At 48.5% G+C, this 19,759-nt stretch overlaps 1 protein-coding gene across 4 annotated transcripts in view; it reads left to right on the top strand.

Annotated features, from left to right (window-relative positions):
• The first annotated feature begins 122 nt into the window (after window positions 1-122).
• The window catches only part of usp25 (ubiquitin specific peptidase 25), a 127,503-nt gene continuing 107,866 nt past the window's right edge, over window positions 123-19,759 (top strand). For all 4 annotated transcript variants that reach the window (XM_033032368.1, XM_033032367.1, XM_033032366.1 and 1 more), the window contains exon 1: window positions 123-220. In XM_033032368.1, the coding sequence (XP_032888259.1) occupies window positions 179-220 (42 nt within the window). In that variant the 5' untranslated portion in view covers window positions 123-178. The remainder of the gene's footprint in view (window positions 221-19,759) is intronic.

Raw genomic sequence — 19,759 nt, 5'->3', positions numbered from 1 at the left:
TCTTCATCTCTTCACTCCCTCTACCCACTCCCTCCCTCCTTTACCCTCATCCCTCTTCCACTCTCCCCCCCCTCACCCCTGTCCCCTCCACCCTCCCTCTCTACCCCTCCCTGTCCCCACCTCCTCCTCCTCCCTCCCCCAGCTCCTCCCCCTTCCCTCAGCTCCTCTCGTTTCGGCCATGACGGTGGAACAGAACGTTCTGCAGCAACACTCGCAGAAGGTGAGGCCGGTCTCCCCCCCTCCCTGTCCCCGGCTGCCCCACACCCTCCTCACCCCCACACACTCACCCCCACGGGCCGCTCCCGCTCCCGCCATCCCGCCCGCCCGCCGCGGGGAGACACAGACACAGGGAGAGGGCGGGGCGGGTCGGGCCTGGTGCCGCGCGGCGCCGCTTGTTTACCTCACGCCAGGGGCCGCAAATACAGAGCCAGGCCTCGGGCCCAGTACCCAGCACTCATACCCACCCCGACCCCCACCCAGCCTCCACACCCAGCCCACAGCACCCAGCCCCACACCCAGTACCCACCCCCACCCCGACCCAGCCTCCATACCCAGCCCCCACCCCACAGCACCCAGCCACCCCGACCCCCACCCCACAGCACCCAGCACCCAGCCCCCACCCCCACACCCAGTCCCCACACCCAGTACCCAGCCACCCCGACCCCCACCCAGCCTCCACACCCAGCCCACAGTACCCAGCCCCACACCCAGTACCCAGCACCCACCACCCAGCCTCCATACCCAGCCCCCACCCACCCCACAGCACCCAGCCCCACACTCGGTACCCAGCCCCCACCCCACAGCACCCAGCCCCCACCCCCACACCCAGTACCCAGCCCCCACCCCGACCCCCACCCCACACCCAACCCACAGCACCCAGCCACCCCGACCCCCACCCCACAGCACCCAGCCACCCCGACCCCCACCCCCACAGCACCCAGAACCCACCCCACAGCCCCCAGCCACCCCGACCCCCACAGCACCCAGCCCCCACCCCCAGTACCCAGCCCCCACCCCACAGCACCCAGCCCACAGCACCCAGCCCCCACACCCAGAACCCACCCCACAGCACCCACACCCACCCCACAGTACCCAGCCACCCAGCACCCACACACAGCCCATAGCAACCAGTACCCAGCCCCCGCGCCCAGAGGGGAGGGGGAGTGTAGGGAGGAGGGGAGAGGGGGAGAGATAGGGGGGGGGGGGGGGGAGAGGGGGAAGAGGAGATGAAAGGGAAGGAAATGAAGGGAGGGAATGAGGAGAGAGGGGAGGGGGAGTGAAGGGGATAATGAGGGAGGGGAGGAGGAGGGAATGGGAGAAAGAGGAGAAGGGAGAGGGAGGGGAATGAGGGTGGTGGAGGAAGGGAGAGGGGAGTGAAGGAGGGGGGGGGGGAGGGTGAGAGGAGGGAAGGAAGGAAGGGGGAGTGAATAGGGGGGAGGAGAGTGGTGGGAGTTTAGGAGGGAGAAGGGGAGAGGAAAATGAGGGGAGAGGGAGGGGAGTGAGGGTTGACTAGAGAGGAGGGGAAGGGAGCGGAGAGGGGAGGGAGAGTGCCGAAGAGGGGGGAGGAGTGAGGGCAGGGAGAGATATGGGAAAGGAGGGAGGAATGAGGAGAGGGGGAGGAGGGAAGGGGAGAGGAGAGAGAGATGGGCTATGAGAGGAGAGGAATAGGGGGGGTTGAGGGGGAGAGAAAGAGGGGAGGGTGGGAAGGGGGGAATGAGGGAAGGGAGGGGGAGAGGAGAGGTGTGGGGGGAGAAAAGGGAATGAGGGGGAAGGAGAGGATGGGGAGGGAGGAACGAGAAGAGAGAAGGGGAGAGGGAGTGAAGGGGGAATGTGGGAGTGACGGGAGAGATGTAGGAGAGAGAGGGGGTGGGAGAGTGCAGGGAGAAGGAGGGAGGGGCAGGGAGAGAGTGAGGGGAGAGATATTGGAGGAGGGGGAGGGAGGAGAGAGGGGGTCAAAAGGAAAAGAGGGAATGGGAGGGTAGAGATAGGTAGAGCTGGAAGGGAGGATGAGGGAGAGGGAGGAATGAGGGGAGGGGAGAATGGGTAGGGGAGAGGAGTGATATAGGAGAGGAATGAGGAGAGGAGGGAGAGTGGGTAGGAAAGGGGAAGGATGGGAAGAGAAAGATGGAGGGGGTGATGGTGATGGGAGGAATGTGGAGAGGGGGTGAAAGGGAGGAGAGTAGGGGAAGGAGGTGCAGAGAGAAGAGCGAATGAGGAGAGGAGGGTGAGAGCTTGGAGAGAGGGGGAAGGAATGAGGGAGGGGAGACTGAAGGAAGGAGGAGTGGAGAGCAGAAGAGTGGAGGGAGGGAGTGAAAGGGGGAATGGGGATGAGAGTGAATGAAGGGGAGAGAGAGTGAGGAAAGAATGTGAGGGGATATAGGACGGGAGAGGAGGTAGGAGAGGGAATGGGTGAGGGGGGGAATGAGATGGGAGAGAGGAGGTTGAGAGCTTGAGGGGGAGGGAGGGGGAGAGTGGGATGGAAGGGAAAAAGGAGTGTTGGGAGAGGGAAGTGAAGGGTGGAGTGGTGAGCAAAGAAAGGGGAAGAATGAGGAGAGGGGTTTGAGGAGGGAGAGAGGAGTGGGAATGAGGGAGGGGGGGATGGTGAGAGGAGAGGGGACAAAGGAGGGGAGGGATGGAGAACGGGTGTGAGAGATGAGGGAGGGGAGGGAGAGGAACCAAGCGAGGGGGGGTGGGTGGAGGGGATAGAGAAGTGGAGAGCAAAGGAAAGAATGGGAAGGAGAATTAGACAATAGACAATAGGTGCAGGAGTAGGCCATTCGGCCCTTCGAGCCAGCACCGCCATTCAATGTGATCATGGCTGATCATCCACAATCAGTACCCCTCTCCTCCCCCTCTCTTTCACTCCCCTAACTCTTCCCCCTCCACCCTCATTCCCTCCTTCCTCTCCCTTCTCCCCATATCCCCTGACTCCGCTATTTTTAAGTGCTATCTAGCTCTCTATTGAAAGCATCCAGAGAACCCGCCTCCACCAGAGAATTCCACAGACTCACCCCTCTCTGTGAGAAAAAGTGTTTCTTCGTCTCCGTTCTAAATGGCTTGCGCCTTATTCTTAAATTGTGTCCCCTGGTTCTGGACTTCCCCAACATTGGGAACATGTTTCCTGCCTCTAGTGTGTCCAAGCCCTTAACAATCTTATATGTTTCAATGAGATCCCCTGTTGACATGTTGACATCGCTGTCATCGGCCGTCCTGAAAAGGTAGTGAGCTTCCGGTGACAATCAGTGGGAAGCCATCACTTGTCGCAGTAGATGATGGTGGTAGCAGAATTAGCTCAGGTAATTCCCGCGACATGGACACTTCTACTATGGGGCTGGAATTAAAGGTGGGAGAAAAGGAAGGGGCAGGGGGAATACTTCCACTACTTCCCCACAGCCATCAGGTTATTAAACTTGGCTCGGACAAAACTCTGAACATTAATAGCCCATTATCTGTTATTTGCACTTTATCAGGTTATTTATTCATGTGTGTAAATATTTATATAATGGTATATGGACACACTGATCTGTTCTGTAGTCATGCCTACTATGTTCTGTTGTGCTGAAGCAAAGCAAGAATTTAATTGTCCTATCAGGGACACATGATAATAAACTCACTTGACTTGAAGGGGCAGAGGCTGGGGGAGAGAGAGTGTGAAGGGGGTGAGGGAGGGCTGGGGGCTGGAGGGGGAGAGGGTTACGGGTGGGGAGAGAAGGTACAGAGGGAGAACGGACGGGTGGGTCCCATGGGAAGGGAAGGAAAGGGTAGGCAGAGTGGGTCTGGAGAAAGGCGGGTGTTTTTTCAGAAAGAACTGCAGATGCTGGTAAAATCGAAGGTACACACAAAATGCCTGGAGAAACTCAGCAGGTGAGGCAGCATAGGTGAGGCAGCATCTGTGGAGAGAAGGAATTGGCGACATTTCGGGTCGAGACCCTTCCGGGGTACTGGATGGTTAAAGGAAGGAGGGGTATAGGGTGAGGGAGACGGGGAGGTGGGGTAGGAGAGGCGAGGGGAGGAGGTGGTTGTGGTGGAGGGGGGTAGCAAGACCGAGGGGGGGGGTGGATATTGTGGAGGAGGCTGGGAGAGGTAGGGGGAAGGGTCACATAGGGAGGTGGATAAGGGGCCGGAGCTCATAAGGGAAGATTAATTTATAAAATATTAGACCAAGTGGGACCTGTTGGGTCCCGTCCCCTCAATGCGCGGTTGCAGGGGGGGGGGGTGCTTTCAGCGGCGTCACGCACGCACACTAACCACCCCACACCCACACACTAACTCCCCCCCCCCCCCTTTGATATTATATTAATATTATTTATTCACTCCTTTTCCCCCTTCCCCCGCCCTATCCACTCACGCATAGCCCCCAACTCACAGGCACGGGCGGCTAGGAAGATAAATTTATAAAATATATCTGACGTGCTGGAATATTTCTTGTATATCATTGTTCCGACCTCTTGATTTTCCTTGACAATCATCACTCTTGCTTGGAGGCTCTGCCTTCTGTGGCCAAGGTTTATTCACTGCAATTTCCTCCCAATATTCAGTTGAAGGGAGGATGAGAGAGAGAGAGAGAGAGTGGGAAGGAAAGGGGAAGAAGAGAAAGAGGGATGGAGGGGTGTGAGAGGGAAGGGAGTTGGGGGAAGAAGGGGCAGAGAGGTGAGGGAATGAAGGGACAGAGGGGACGGAGGGAGAAAGAGGAGAGGAGGGTGAAGGCTTCAAGCTCTCAGTTGAAAAGCTCCTGAAAGCTTTCTCCTTGACCATGTCTGTCTCTGTGGTTAAATTCAGTCTCATATCCAGCGACTAGCATTATCTACAGTCCAGTTTCAGTTTCAGTTTGATTTATTGTCGCGTGTACCGAGGTACAGTGAAATGCTTTTTGTTGCGTGCTAACCAGTCAGCGGAAAGACTATACATGATTACAGTCGATTCATTTACATTGTATAGAAACATGATAAGGGAATAACGTTTAATGTAAGGTAAAGCCAGCAAAGTCCGATCAAGGATACACAGAGAGTTGTGAGTCTGGAATTCTCTGCCTCACAGGGTGGTGGAGGCCAGTTCTCTGGATACTTTCAAGAGAGAGCTAGATAGGGCTCTTAAAGATAGCGGAGTCAGGGGATATGGGGAGAAGGCAGGAACGGGGTACTGATTAGTGATGATTGGCCATGATCGCATTGAATGGCGGTGCTGGCTCGAAGGGCCGAATGGCCTACTCCTGTACCTATTGTCTATTGATAGCCGGGGATCATCAAAGAGGTAGATAGTAGTTCAGCACTGCTCTCTGGTTGTGGTAGGATGATTCAGTTGCCTGATAACAGCTGGGAAGAAACCGTAACAGCTGGGAAGAAACTGTTAAAGAAAGATGCCTTGTGTATCATTTGTCATGTTAAATTTGGTTTCTCCAAGATAAACACCACTTGACCCAGGACTTTAAATTCCAATGCAAGAATGAAATGGAACTTAACATGCAGAGTAATGGAAAACCCTGCACTATATGATGCAGTTATGGAGTCGTACAGCATGGAAACAGGCCCTTCGGCCCTACTCTCCCATGCTGACCAAGATGCCGCATCTATGCTGGTCCTACCTGCCGACGTCTGGCCCACATCCCTCTAAACCTATCCTATCCACGTACCAGTCCAAGTGTCTTTTAAGTGCTGTTATAGTACCTGCCACAAACACCTCGCTTCACATACCCATCACCCTCTGAGTGAAATTGTCGCCCCTCGGCTTAGTATTAAATCTTGTTCCCTTCACCGTAAACATATGTGGGCGGCACAGTGGTGCAGCGGTAGAGTTGCTGCCGTACAGCGCCAGAGACCTGGGCTCAATCCTGACGACAGTGCTGTCTGCACTGAGTTTTTACGTTCTCCCTGTGACCGCATGGGTTTTCTCTGGGTGCTCCGGTTTCCTCCCACACTCCAAAGAGGTACAGGTTTGGAGGTTAATTGGCTTCGGTAAAAATTGTAAATTGTCCCTGGTGTGTTGGATAGTGCGAGTGTACGGGTGATCGCTGGTCGGCGCGGAATCAGTGGGTCGAAGGGCCTGATTCAGCACTGTATCTCTAAAGTCCAAAGTAATGCTCTCTAGTTTTTAATTCCCCTACCCTGGGTAAAGAAACTCTACATTCACCCCGTCTATTCCCCTCAATGGTTTTTATACACCTCTATAAGATCATCCCTCAGCCTCCTGCAATTATAGAAATAACCTGCCCAACCTCTCCCTATAGACCAGCTCCTCAAGACCACGCAACAGCCTTGTAAATCGTCCCAGCACTCTTTCCAGCTTCATGACAGTTGTACAGGGCCCTAGACCACACCTGGAGTATTGTGTGCAGTTTTGGTCCCCTAATTTGAGGAAGGACATTCTTGCTATTGAGGGAGTGCAGCGTAGGTTTACAAGGTTAATTCCCGGGATGGCGGGACTGTCATATGCTGAGAGAATGGAGCGGCTGGGCTTGTACACTCTGGAGTTCAGAAGGATGAGAGGATATCTTATTGAAACATATAAGATTCTTAAGGGTTTGGACGTCCTAGAGGCAGGAAACATATTCCCAATGTTAGGGGAGTCCAGAACCAGGGGCCACAGTTTAAGAATAAGCCATTTAGAACGGAGACGAGGAAACACTTTTTCTCACAGAGAGTTGTGAGTGTGGAATTCTCTGCCTCAGAGGGCGGTGGAGGCCGGTTCTCTCGATACTTTCAAGAGAGAGCTAGATAGGGCTCTTAAAGATAGCGGAGTTTGGGGATATGGGAAGAAGGCAGGAACGGGGACTGATTGGGGATGATCAGCCACGATCACATTGAATGGCGGTGCTGGCTCGAAGGGCCGAATGGCCTACTCCTGCACCTATTGTCTATTGTCTATTATCCCCCAACAGGGTGATAAAATACTAAACACAGCACTCCCAAGTTGTGGGTGACACCACTTTTCTGTTGCCCAGCTTGCAACATCTGAGTTCTTGACCACAGCTGTAATTTTACAGATGGAACAAAATTAAACTAAAGATCTACCTGCCCCTGGTTTGCATTGTAAGATCCCACCTCTATGTTTCGAATGGCAGCAGAGGGATCTGCCCACAATATTGTTCCCTACTTGCAATGTAATTTGGTCTATATCATAGAAACATAGACAATAGGTGCAGGAGTAGGGCATTCGGCCCTCCGAGCCTGCACCGCCATTCAATATGATTTTGGCTGATCACCAAAATCAGTACCCTGTTCCTGCTTTTTCCCCATATCCCTAGATTCCGTTCGCCCTAAGAGCCGTGTCTATCTTTGGTACAAACCAGCATGAGTTCTTTCCTACTCATGATATAGATCAAATGTCAAATTTCTTCAGACCCTGACGCAAATGGGAGGAACAGCACCCCATATTTCACTTGGGCAGCTTGCAGGCAGATTTCTCTAACTTCAAGTAACCCTTGTATTCCCTCTCTCTCTGTCCCTCCCCCATCCTAGTCCTCTTGCTAATTTCACCGTTTGTATCCCATTGTTATCACCTCATCCTCAGCCAACAATGGACCATTGTGGGCTCCACCTGTCACAAGTTATAGGAATCGAATTAGGCCATTCGGCCCATCGAGTCCACTCCGCCATTCAATCATGGCTGATCTCTGCCTCCTAATCCCATTTTCCTGCCTTCTCCCCATAACCCTTGACACCCGTTCTAATCAAGAATCTGTCTGTCTCTGCCATAAAAATATCCACTGACTTGGCCTCCACAGCCCTCTGTGGCAATGAGTTCCACAGATTAACTACCCGCTGAGTAAAGAAGTTCATCCTCACCATCTTTCTAAAAGAGCGCCCATTAATTCTGGGGCTGTGACCACTGGTCCTAGACTCTCCCACCAGTGGAAACATCCTCTCCACATCCACTCTATCTATGCCTTTCATTATTCTGTAAGTTTCAATGAGGACCCCCTCAACCGTCTAAACTTTAGCGAGTGCAGGCCCAGTGCTTGCCTGATTCATCGATGCAGGCTCTGCTTTGTTCTGGACCTTCACACACATCTAGTCTCCCTCTACCTGACTTTCAGTCTGATGAAAACATCACCTCTCCCTTTTCTCCAGAGATACTGCCGGACCCACTGAGTCACTCCAGCATTTTGTGCCTTCCTATGGTCAGAGAGTGATACAGCGTGGAAACCGGCCCAATATTTCGCAGCTACACTCGTCCCACCTGCCCGCATTTGGTCCATATCCCTCCAAACCTGTCCTGTCCATGAACCTGTCGAACTGTTTCTTGCAAGTTGGGTCTTGAAGAAGGGCCTCGACCCGGAACGTCGCCAATTCCTTCTCTCCATAGATGCTGCCTCACCCTGCTGAGTTACTCCAGCATTTTGTGTCTATCTTAAAAGTTGGGATAGTCCCAGCCTCAACTACCTCCTCTGGCAGCCTGTTCCATACACCCACCGCCCTTAAGTTTGGTCAAGATCATGTTGCTCTCACTGGGATTTTGCTGTGGAGAAATTGGGCGGCATGTTTTCTTATTTGCAAAAGCAACCACAAAAATTATGTTCTCGGCTACAACGATTTCTGAAGATGCTCGACCCGAAACGTCACCCTTTCCTTCTCTCCAGAGATGCTGCCTATCCCACTGAGTTACTCCAGCGATTAATGTCTATCTTCACTCTGGCCATTCTTAGGTTGTACGAATATTTTTGGTTTGCGTGGCAGGTTGTAGTTCTTTCCTTACTAACGATTGATCGGCGTTATCTATTTTGTGTTTACTGTTACATAATAGACTTGTGACATCTTTTCCTGCTCAGGTTTGTTGTGATGTTGGCCTAGATTTGATGTGTGTGCTGGAAAAATTCCGTTTTTTAAATGCTTTTATAAGCTGGTGATAATCCGAGTGTCAGCTTTCCTTCAAGGGGCCTCTGATTTCTGATGTGCCATAAGGTCATAAATGATAGGAGGAGAATTAGGCCATTCGGCCCATCAAGTCTACTCCGTCGTTCAATCATGGGTGATCTATCTCTCCCTTCGAACCCCATTTTCCTGCCTTCTCCCCATAACCTCTGACATCTGTACTAATCACGATCTATCTATCTCTGCCATAAAATTGTCCAATGACTTGGCCTCCAGAGCCTTCTGTGGCAAAGAATTCCACATATTCACCACCCTCTGACTAAAGAAATTCCTCCTCATCTCCTTCTTAAAAGAACAACTTTTAATTCTGAGGCTGTGACCTCTAGTCCTAGACTCTCCCACTAGTGGAAACATCCTCTCCACATCCACTCTATCCAAGCCTTTCACTATTCTGTATGTTTCAATGAGGTCCCCCCTCATTTTTCTAAACACCAGCGAGTACAGGCCCAGTGCCATCAAATGACAATAGACAATAGGTGCAGGAGTAGGCCATTCGGCCCTTCGAACCAGCACCGCCATTCAATGTGATCATGGCTGATCATCCCCAATCAATACCCCGTTCCTGCTTTCTCCCCATATCCCCTGACTCTACTATCTTTAAGAGCCCTATCTAGCTCTCTCTTGAAAGTATCCAGAAAACCGGCCTCGACTGCCCTCAGAGGCAGAAAATTCCACAGACTCACAACTCTCTGTGGGAAAAAGTGTTTCCTCGTCTCCGTTCTAAATAGCTTACCCCTTATTCTTAAACTGTGGCCCCTGGTTCTGGACTCCCCCAACATCGGGAACATGTTTCCTGCCTGTAACGTGTCCAAACCCTTAATAATCTTATATGTTTCAATAAGATCCCCTCCCGTCCATGCTCACCATATGTTAATCTACTCATTCCTGGAATCATTCTTGTAAAAGTGTGTAATGGGCAGTGCTGGCTCAGCCCTAACGAGTTGCCTTTATCAAATTGGCCTTGACCTGGGTGCCTTGTCGGGTCAATTGAAAAGTTAGTTCAGTCTTAGATTAGGGACACAGCGCGGAAACAGGGCCTTTGGCCCACCGAGTCCGCATCGACCAGCGATCTCCGCTCATGGACAATTTTTACCCACGCAGTCACGGGGAGAACGTACAAACTCCGTACATACAGCACCCGTAGCCAGGAGCGAACCCGGGTCTCTGGCGCTGTGAGGCAGCAACTCTACCGATGTGCCACCGTGCCTCCTGGCAATTTGGAGTCAAGTATAGGCCAGACATAGTGGATTTCTTTCGCAGAATTAAATTAATGAGGTCTACTGGTTTCATGGTCCTTTGAGACTTTAGAGATACATCGGGGACTCAGGCCCTTCGGACCACGGGTCCACACCGACCAGCAATTCCCCGTACACCAGCACTATACCTACACACTAGGGACAATACTTTGTGGAAGTCAATTAACCTACAAACCTGCACGTCTTTGTAGTGTGGGAGGAAACCGGAGCACCCGGACAAAACCCACGGGGTCACAGGGAGAACATACAAACCCCAGACAGCACTAGTGGTCGGCATCGAACCCGGGTCTCTGGCGCCGTAAGGTGGCAACTCTACCACTGCTGCTCACTACCTGGTCATCATTCATCTTGACTGATGTAAGGTATTTTGTTTTCCTTCAATAACTGATTTAAATTCCCCTGATTCATGGAGTCATACAGCACGGAATCAGGCCAACTCCCCCATGCTTGTGATTGAGGCAGTGCAGCGTAGGTTCACGAGATTGATCCCTGGGATGGCGGGACTGTCATATGAGGAAAGATTGAAAAGACTAGGCTTGTATTCACTGGAGTTTAGAAGGACAAGGAGGGATCTTATAGAAACTTATAAAAGGACTGGACAAGCTAGATGCAGGAAAAATGTTACCTATGTTGGGCGAGTCCAGAACCAGGGGCCATAGTCTTAAAATAAAGGGGAGGTAATTTAAGACTGAAGTGAGAAAAAACTTTTTTCTCCCAGAGAGTTGTGAATTTATGGAATTCCGTGCCACAGAGGGCAGTGGAGGCCAAATCACTGGATGAAGAGAGAGTTAGATGGAGCTCTAGGGGCTAGTGGAGTCAAGGGATATGGGGAGAAGGCAGGCACGGGTTATTGATAGGGGATGATCAGCCATGATCACAATGAATGGCGGTGCTGGCTCGAAGGGCCGAATGGCCTCCTCCTGCACCTATTTTCTATGTTTCTATGATCATCAAAGAGGTAGATAGTAGTTCAGCACTGCTCTCTGGTTGTGGTAGGATGATTCAGTTGCCTGATAACAGCTGGGAAGAAACCGTAACAGCTGGGAAGAAACTGTTAAAGAAAGATGCCTTGTGTATCATTTGTCATGTTAAATTTGGTTTCTCCAAGATAAACACCACTTGACCCAGGACTTTAAATTCCAATGCAAGAATGAAATGGAACTTAACATGCAGAGTAATGGAAAACCCTGCACTATATGATGCAGTTATGGAGTCGTACAGCATGGAAACAGGCCCTTCGGCCCTACTCTCCCATGCTGACCAAGATGCCGCATCTATGCTGGTCCTACCTGCCCATGTTTGGTCCACATCCATCTAAATCTTTTCTATCCACATACCAGTCCAAGTGTCTTTTAAGTGCTGTTAAAGTACCTGCCACAAATACCAATGCAAGAATGAAATGGAACTTAACATGCATAATAATGGGAACCAGAGGGTTGTGAATTTATGAAATTCCTTGCCACAGAGGACAAGTCACTGGATGGATTTAAGAGAGAGTTAGATAGAGCTCTAGGGGCTAGTGGTTTCAAGGGATATGGGGAGAAGGCAGGCACGGGTTATTGATTGGGGACGATCAGCCATGATCACAATCAATGGCGGTGCTGATACGAAGGGCCGAATTGCCTCCTCCTGCACCTATTTTCTATGTTTCTAATTATGCACTCCGGAGAAAGTTTAAAAGTGATTTGCTGTCCTGCTACTCCTCAGGAAACCATATTATCAGCTGCTAAATGTTAAATCAACAGCTCCAGCCTGGTTTGACCAGCTATTTTTATCCAGGTGTCAAAGAGACCACATAAATACTGGATAGATTACAAATAATTTGCAGCGGATTCATCTTAACTGGTCTCTGCGGTGTTTGTCCTCTATATTTACTTTAGCTTAGAGATACAGCATGGAAAATAGGTCCTTTGGCCCACTGAGTCCACACAGACCATCGATCACTTATTCACACTAGTTCTATGTCATGCCAGTTTCTCATCCACACAGAGGCCTGTTAACCGATAAACCCGCACATCTTTAGGATGTGGGGAGGGAAACCAGAGTTCCCGGAGAAAACCCACGCGGTCACAGGGAAAACATGCAAACTCCACACCGACAGCATCTGAGCTCTGGATCAAATGGTGCCGTGATACAGCGGTTCTACCAGCTGCGTCACTGTCCCACTCTATTATCTGCTATTCTATGATCCGTTTCTCATGGACTTCCCTTAAAAACATCTAATCTGCTTCTTGCTCCTTGCTGAACCCGGGCTACATTTCTTCCAGTCTTTTGCTCGATGACCTTCTGATGCAGTACATTATTTTTGCTGTTAAACAATATATGGTTTTAAATGAAAAAAGACACAAAATGCTGGAATAACTCAGCAGATCAGACAGCATCTCTGGTGAAGGTAGACAAAAATGCTGGAGAAACTCAGCGGGTGAGGCAGCATCTATGGAGCGAAGGAATAGGTGACGTTTCGGGTCGAGACCCTTCTTCAGACTGATGTGGAGGTGGGGGGGGGGGTGAGAAAGAAAGGAAGAGGCGAAGACAGTAGGCTGTGGGAGAGGAGGGAAGGGGAGGGGAAGGAGGGAGAAAGCAAGGACTCTGGTGAATGCGGATAGATGACGTTTTGGGTCAGGACCCTTCAGTCTTTACCCGAAACATCACCTATCCATCTGTGGAATTCTCTGCCACAGAAGGCAGTGGAGGCCAATTCACTGGATGTTTTCAAGAGAAAGGTAGATATAGCCCTTCGGGCAAACGGAATCAAGGGATATGGGGGAGAAAGTAGGAACGGGGTACTGATTGGGGATGATCAGCCATGATCATGTTGAATGGCTCGAAGGGCCGAATGGCCTACTCCTGCACCCTAATTTCCATGTTTCTCCAGAAATGCTGCCTGAACTGCTGAGTTACTCCAGCACATTGTTTTTAATTTTTGTACATCAACATCTGAAGTTCATCGACTCTGGTTTTAAATGGCTGCAGTACACTTCACAACTAGCATCTGTTCAACCACAGTGCATGCCAGTTTCAATTTCATTTCTGTGTGTTTGCATTTATTGATGTTAATAAAGATAGCGTGATGCTATCCTAGATTTGTAGGTTTTGCAGATGTAAACGGGAAGTTACAAAAAGATACGGATCGAGTGACAGGTGGAGAGTAATGTTGATAAAAAGTAAAATCCTCCACTCTGGATAGAAACATAGAAAATAGGCGCAGGAGTAGGCCATTCGGCCCTTCGAGCCAGCACCGCCATTCAATATGATCATGGCTGGTCATCCAACTCAGTATCCTGTACCCACCTTCTCTCCATACCCCCTGATCCCTTTATCCACAAGGGCCACATCTAACTCCCTCTTAAATATAGCCAATGAACTGGCCTCAACTACCATATAACCATATAACCATATAACAATTACAGCATGGAAACAGGCCATCTCGACCCTACAAGTCCGTGCCGAACAACTTTTTTCCCTTAGTCCCACCTGCCTGCACTCATACCATAACCCTCCATTCCGTTCTCATCCATATGCCTATCCAATTTATTTTTAAATGATACCAACAAACCTGCCGCCACCACTTCCACTGGAAGCTCATTCCACACCGCTACCACTCTCTGAGTAAAGAAGTTCCCCCTCATGTTACCCCTAAACTTCTGTCCCTTAATTCTGAAGTCATGTCCTCTTGTTTGAATCTTCCCTATTCTCAAAGGGAAAAGCTTGTCCACATCAACTCTGTCTATCCCTCTCATCATTTTAAAGACCTCTATCAAGTCCCCCCTTAACCTTCTGCGCTCCAGAGAATAAAGACCTAACTTATTCAACCTATCTCTGTAACTTAGTTGTTGAAACCCAGGCAACATTCTAGTAAATCTCCTCTGTACTCTCTCTATTTTGTTGACATCCTTCCTATAATTGGGCGACCAAAATTGTACACCATACTCCAGATTTGGTCTCACCAATGCCTTGTACAATTTTAACATTACATCCCAGCTTCTATACTCAATGCTCTGATTTATAAAGGCTAGCATACCAAAAGCTTTCTTTACCACCCTATCTATATGAGATTCCACCATCAAGGAACTATGCACGGTTATTCCCAGATCCCTCTGTTCAACAGTATTCTTCAATTCCCTACCATTTACCATGTACGTCCTATTTTGATTTGTCCTGCCAAGGTGTAGCACCTCACATTTATCAGCATTAAACTCCATCTGCCATCTTTCAGCCCATTTTTCCAAATGGCCTAAATCACTCTGTAAACTTTGGAAATCCTCTTCATTATCCACAACACCCCCTATCTTGGTATCATCTGCATACTTACTAATCCAATTTACCACCCCTTCATCCAGATCATTGATGTACATGACAAACAACAAAGGACCCAACACAGATCCCTGAGGCACCCCACTAGTCACCTGCCTCCAACCCGACAAACAGCCATCCACCATTACCCTCTGGCTTCTCCCATTCAGCCACTGTTGAATCCATCTTGCTATTCCTGCATTTATACCCAACAGTTGAACCTTCTTAACCAACCTTCCATGAGGAACCTTGTCAAAGGCCTTACTAAAGTCCATATAGACAACATCCACTGCTTTACCCTCGTCAATTTCCCTAGTAACCTCTTCAAAAAATTCAAGAAGATTAGTCAAACATGACCTTCCAGGCACAAATCCATGTTGACTGTTCCTAATCAGACCCTGTTTATCCAGATGCTTATATATATTATCTCTAAGTATCTTTTCCATTAATTTGCCCACCACTGAAGTCAAACTAACAGGTCTATAATTGCTAGGTTTACTCTTAGAACCCTTTTTAAACAATGGAACAACATGCGCAGTACGCCAATCCTCGGGGACTATTCCCGTTTCTAATGACATTTGAAATATTTCTGTCATAGCCCCGGCTATTTCTACACTAACTTCCCTCAATGTCCTAGGGAATATCCTGTCAGGACCTGGAGACTTATCCACTTTTATATTTTTCAAAAGTGTCAGTACTTCTTTTACTTTGAAACTCATAGTATCCATAGCTACTCTACTAGTTTCACTTACCTCACATAATTCAATATCCTTCTCCTTGGTGAATACCGAAGAAAAGAAACTACCTTCTGTGGCAGAGAATTCCACTGGCTTATCATAAAAAGAAATTGGTCCCACCAACGAAAAAGTGATTTGCATCGTATAGTTTGTAAATTTGCCTAATTTGACGCCATTTTGTTGCTGTCTAAGTTTCACAGTGGAGTCAGTAACCACCTTTTTCACTGGATAGATGTGTAGTTCAAATGGAGGAGATAATGCAGGAGTAATTAATCTCTGGATAGAAGGAATGGGGCGATGTTTCGGCTTGAGACCCTTCTTCAGACCCGACACGTCACCCATCCCTTCTATCCAGAGATGCTGCCTGTCCCGCTGAGTTACTCCAGCATTTTAGTTTAGTTTAGAGATACAGCGCGGAAATAGGCCCTTCGGCCCGCCGGATCCGCGCCGACCAGCGATCCGCACACACTATCACTATCCTACACCCACTAGGGACAATTGTTACATTTACCAACCTACAAACCTGTATGTCTGCGGAGTGTGGGAGGAAACCAAAGATCTCGGAGAAAACCCACGCAGATCACGGGGAGAAGGTACAAACTCCGTACAGAGTACCCGTAGTCAGGGTCTCCGGTGCAGTATTCGCTGTAAGGCAGCAACTCTACCGCTGCGCCACCGTGTCTATCTTCAGTGTAAACCAGCATCTGCAGTTCCTTCCGACTCCTCATTTACTAATTGATTCCTCTGTTGTCAGGAGTTCTGGAATACTGAGCTCCCTCTGTTTACAGAAATAGTTTTTTTTTTGTTGCTTTGGAATTAAAAACATGTTGCTATAAGTGCAAAATACTCGTACGAGATGTGGCTAAAATCCAGAGATTTGTGCATAAGAGCTAAGACTGATGGACGTCCCTCGATCTCTTGAGCTTTACCATACAATCATAGAGTTTGTAGACAAAAATGCTGGAGAAACTCAGCGGGCGAGGCAGCATCTATGGGGCGAAGGAAATAGGCAACGTTTCGGGTCGAGGCTCGACCCGAAACGTTGCCTATTTCCTTCGCCCCATAGATGCTGCCTCGCCCGCTGAGTTTCTCCAGCATTTTTGTCTGCCTTCGATTTTCCAGCATCTGCAGTTCCTTCTTAAACATCATAGAGTTTGTGCTCATTTCACCCAACACACCAATATCAATTCAAATGGACTTTGCTTCATTCCACCTCCCAGGTCCTGCAGTTCCTCCCCGCACCATATGTAGGGGGGATATGCAGAGAAGCTTTGCTAAGTAGATATTGTGCTGATAGTTTCATAACACTTACCTTCAGATTCAGGAACAACACTGCTGTCCTGACCTCCCACCTACCTCACAGGAGACCTTTGAATTTTCTTTATTCATACTTTATTGGACTTCAATGTTATATCTGTCGACGACCCAGGAGTAAATTTGTTGAATCTGACAATAGACAATAGGTGCAGGAGTAGGCCATTCGGCCCTTCAAGCCAGCACCGCCATTCAATGTGATCATGACTGATCATCCCCAATCAGTACCCCGTTCCTGCCTTCTCCCCATATCCCCTGACTCCGCTATTTTTAAGAGCCCTATCCAGCTCTCTCTTGAAAGCATCCAGAGAACCGGCCTCCACCGCCCTCTGAGGCAGAGAATTCCAACTTGAGTCTGGATTTGTTAAAAACAGGATTTTAAAATGTCCCCCTTGTCGGTTGCTTTATTATGATAGAAGTGTCAACTCAGATTACTGAACAAAACAAGGTGGGGGTAAATTTACTTTTGAAAAGTTACCAGGGGGTAAACGGGACGAAAAAGGCTGGGAACCTCTGCTCAATTCTTTATCTGTGCACTCTGGATGGCTTGATTAGATTCATGTACAGTCTTTTTTTTGTACTGAATAGCACGTAAACAAAAGCTTTTAGAATATAGAAGCATAGAAGAGGTGCAGGAGTAGACCATTCGGCCCTTCGAGCCTGTACCGCCATTTAATATGATCATGGCTGATCATCCAAAATCAGTACCCCGTTCCTGCTTTCTCCCCATATCCCTTGATCCCGTTAGCCCTAAGGGCTATATCTACAGTGCCCTCCATAATGTTTGGGACAAAGACCCATCATTTATTTATTTGCCTCTGTACTCCACAATTTGAGATTTGTAATAGAAAAAAATATCACATGTGGTTAAAGTGCACATAGTCAGATTTTAATAAATGTGATTTTTACACATTTTGATTTCACCATGTAGAAATTACAACAGTGTTTATACATGGTCCCTCCATTTCAGGGCACCATAATGTTTGGGACACAGCAATGTTGTGTAAATGAAAGTAGTCATGTTTAGTATTTTGTTGCATATCCTTTGCATGCAATGACCGCTTGAAGTCTGCGATTCATGCACATCACCAGTTGCTGGGTGTCTTCTCTGGTGATGCTCAGCCAGGCCTGTATTGCAGCCATCTTTAGCTTATGCTTGTTTTGGGGGCTAGTCCCCTTCAGTTTTCTCTTCAGCATATAAAAGGCAAGCTCTATTGGGTTCAGATCGGGTGATTGACTTGGCCACAAGAATTGAAAATGTTTTAGCTTTGAAAAACTCCTTTGTTGCTTTAGCAGTATGTTTGGGATCATTGTCTTGCTGTAGAATGAACTGCCGGCCAATGAGTTTTGAGGCATTTGTTTGAACTTGAGCAGATAGGATGTGTCTATACACTTCAGAATTCATTATGCTACTACCATCAGCAATTGTATCATCAATGAAGATAAGTGAGGCAGTACCTTCAGCAGCCATACATGCCCAGGCCATAACACCCCCACCACCATGTTTCACAGATGAGGTGGTATGTTTTGGATCTTGGGCAGTTCCTTCTCTCCTCCACACTTTGCTCTTGCCATCACTCTGATATATGTTGATCTTCGTCTCATCTGTCCACAACACCTTTTTCCATAACTCTTGGTTGCTCTTTTAAGTTCTTCTTGGCAAACTGTAACCCGGCCATCCTATTTTTGCGGCTAACCAGTGGTTTGCATCTTGCAGTTTAGCCTCTGTATTTCTGTTCATGAAGTCTTCTGCGGACAGTGGTCATTGACAAATCCACACCTGACTCCTGAAGAGTGTTTCTGATCTGTCGGACAGGTGTTTGGGGATTTTTCTTTATTATAGAGAGAATTCTTCTGTCATCAGCTGTGGAGGGCTTCCTTGGCCTGCCAGTCCCTTTGCGATTAGTAAGCTCACCAGTGCTCTCTTTCTTCTTAATGATGTTCCAAACAGTTGATTTTGGTAAGCCTAAGGTTTGGCTGATGTCTCTAACAGTTTTATTCTTGTTTCTCAGTCTCATAATGCCTTCTTTGACTTTCATTGGCACAACTTTGGTCCTCATGTTGATAAACAGCATTACAAGTTTCCAAAGGCGATGGAAAGACTGGAGGAAAGACTAGGTGCTGAGAGCTCTCTTAAACCTGCATTAAGGAGGCAATTAAACACACCTGAGCAATTACAAATGTCTGTGAAGCCATGTGTCCCAACCATTATGGTGCCCTGAAATGGGGGGACTATGTATAAACACAGCTGTAATTTCTACATGGTGAAACCAAAATGGCTGTTAATAAAATCTGACAATGTGCACTTTAACCACATGTGATTTTTTCGAATACAAATCTCAAATTGTGGAGTACAGAGGCAAATAAATAAATGATGGGTCTTTGTCCCGAACATTATGGAGGGCACTGTAACTCTCTCTTGAATACACTTTTCCTCTGTATCTCGGTACACGTGAGAATAATAACAACACAAACGGTTTAATTCTTCAGCATAACTTCATATGAACTGACTGTTGGCTATAGAAACATAGAAAATAGGTGCAGGAGTAGGCCGTTCGGCCCTTTGAGCCAGCACCGCCATTCAATGTGATCATGGCTGATCATCCAAAATCAGTACCCCCTTCCTGCTTTTCCCCCATATCCCTTGATTTTGTGAGCCCTAAGAACTTTGATCGAGAGTTGAGTAGAACACTGCTTTTTAGTTTAGTTTAAAGATACAGTGTGAAAACTTGTCCTTCGGCCCACCGAGTCGCTGCTGACCAGCGATCGCTGTTACAGTGGGTTTGGGTAGATTCTGACTATGGGTTCGATCGTGCCACATCTATACCAGTCCCACCTGCCCGTGTTTGGCCCACATCCCTCTAAACCCTTCCTATCCACGCACCTGTCCAAGTGTCACAAGTGTTGTTATAGTTCCTGTCACAGATACCTCCTCTGGCAGCTCGCTCCATTACCCACCGTCCTACGTGTGAAAATGTTGCCCCTCGGCTTAGTATTAAATCTTGCTCCTCCCACCTTAAACATATATGGGCAGCACAGTGACACAGCAGTAGAGTTGCTGCCTTACAGTGCCAGCAACCCGGGTTCAATCCTGGCTACGGTGCTGTCTGTGTGGAGTTTCTACGTTCTCCCTGTGGCCGCGTGGGTTTTCTCCGGGTGCTCCGGTTTCCTCCCACACCAAAGACGTGCAGATTTGTTTGGTTTTGGTAAAATTGTCCCTAATGTGTGTAGGATTGTGTTAATGTACGGGGATTGCTGGTTGGTGCGGAATCAGCAGGCAGAGGGCCTTGTT

This window comes from Amblyraja radiata, chromosome 14 (genome assembly GCF_010909765.2).
Source record: "Amblyraja radiata isolate CabotCenter1 chromosome 14, sAmbRad1.1.pri, whole genome shotgun sequence".
NCBI classification, from domain to species: Eukaryota; Metazoa; Chordata; class Chondrichthyes; order Rajiformes; family Rajidae; genus Amblyraja; species Amblyraja radiata.
This window is presented reverse-complemented; position numbering and strand designations above follow the sequence as displayed.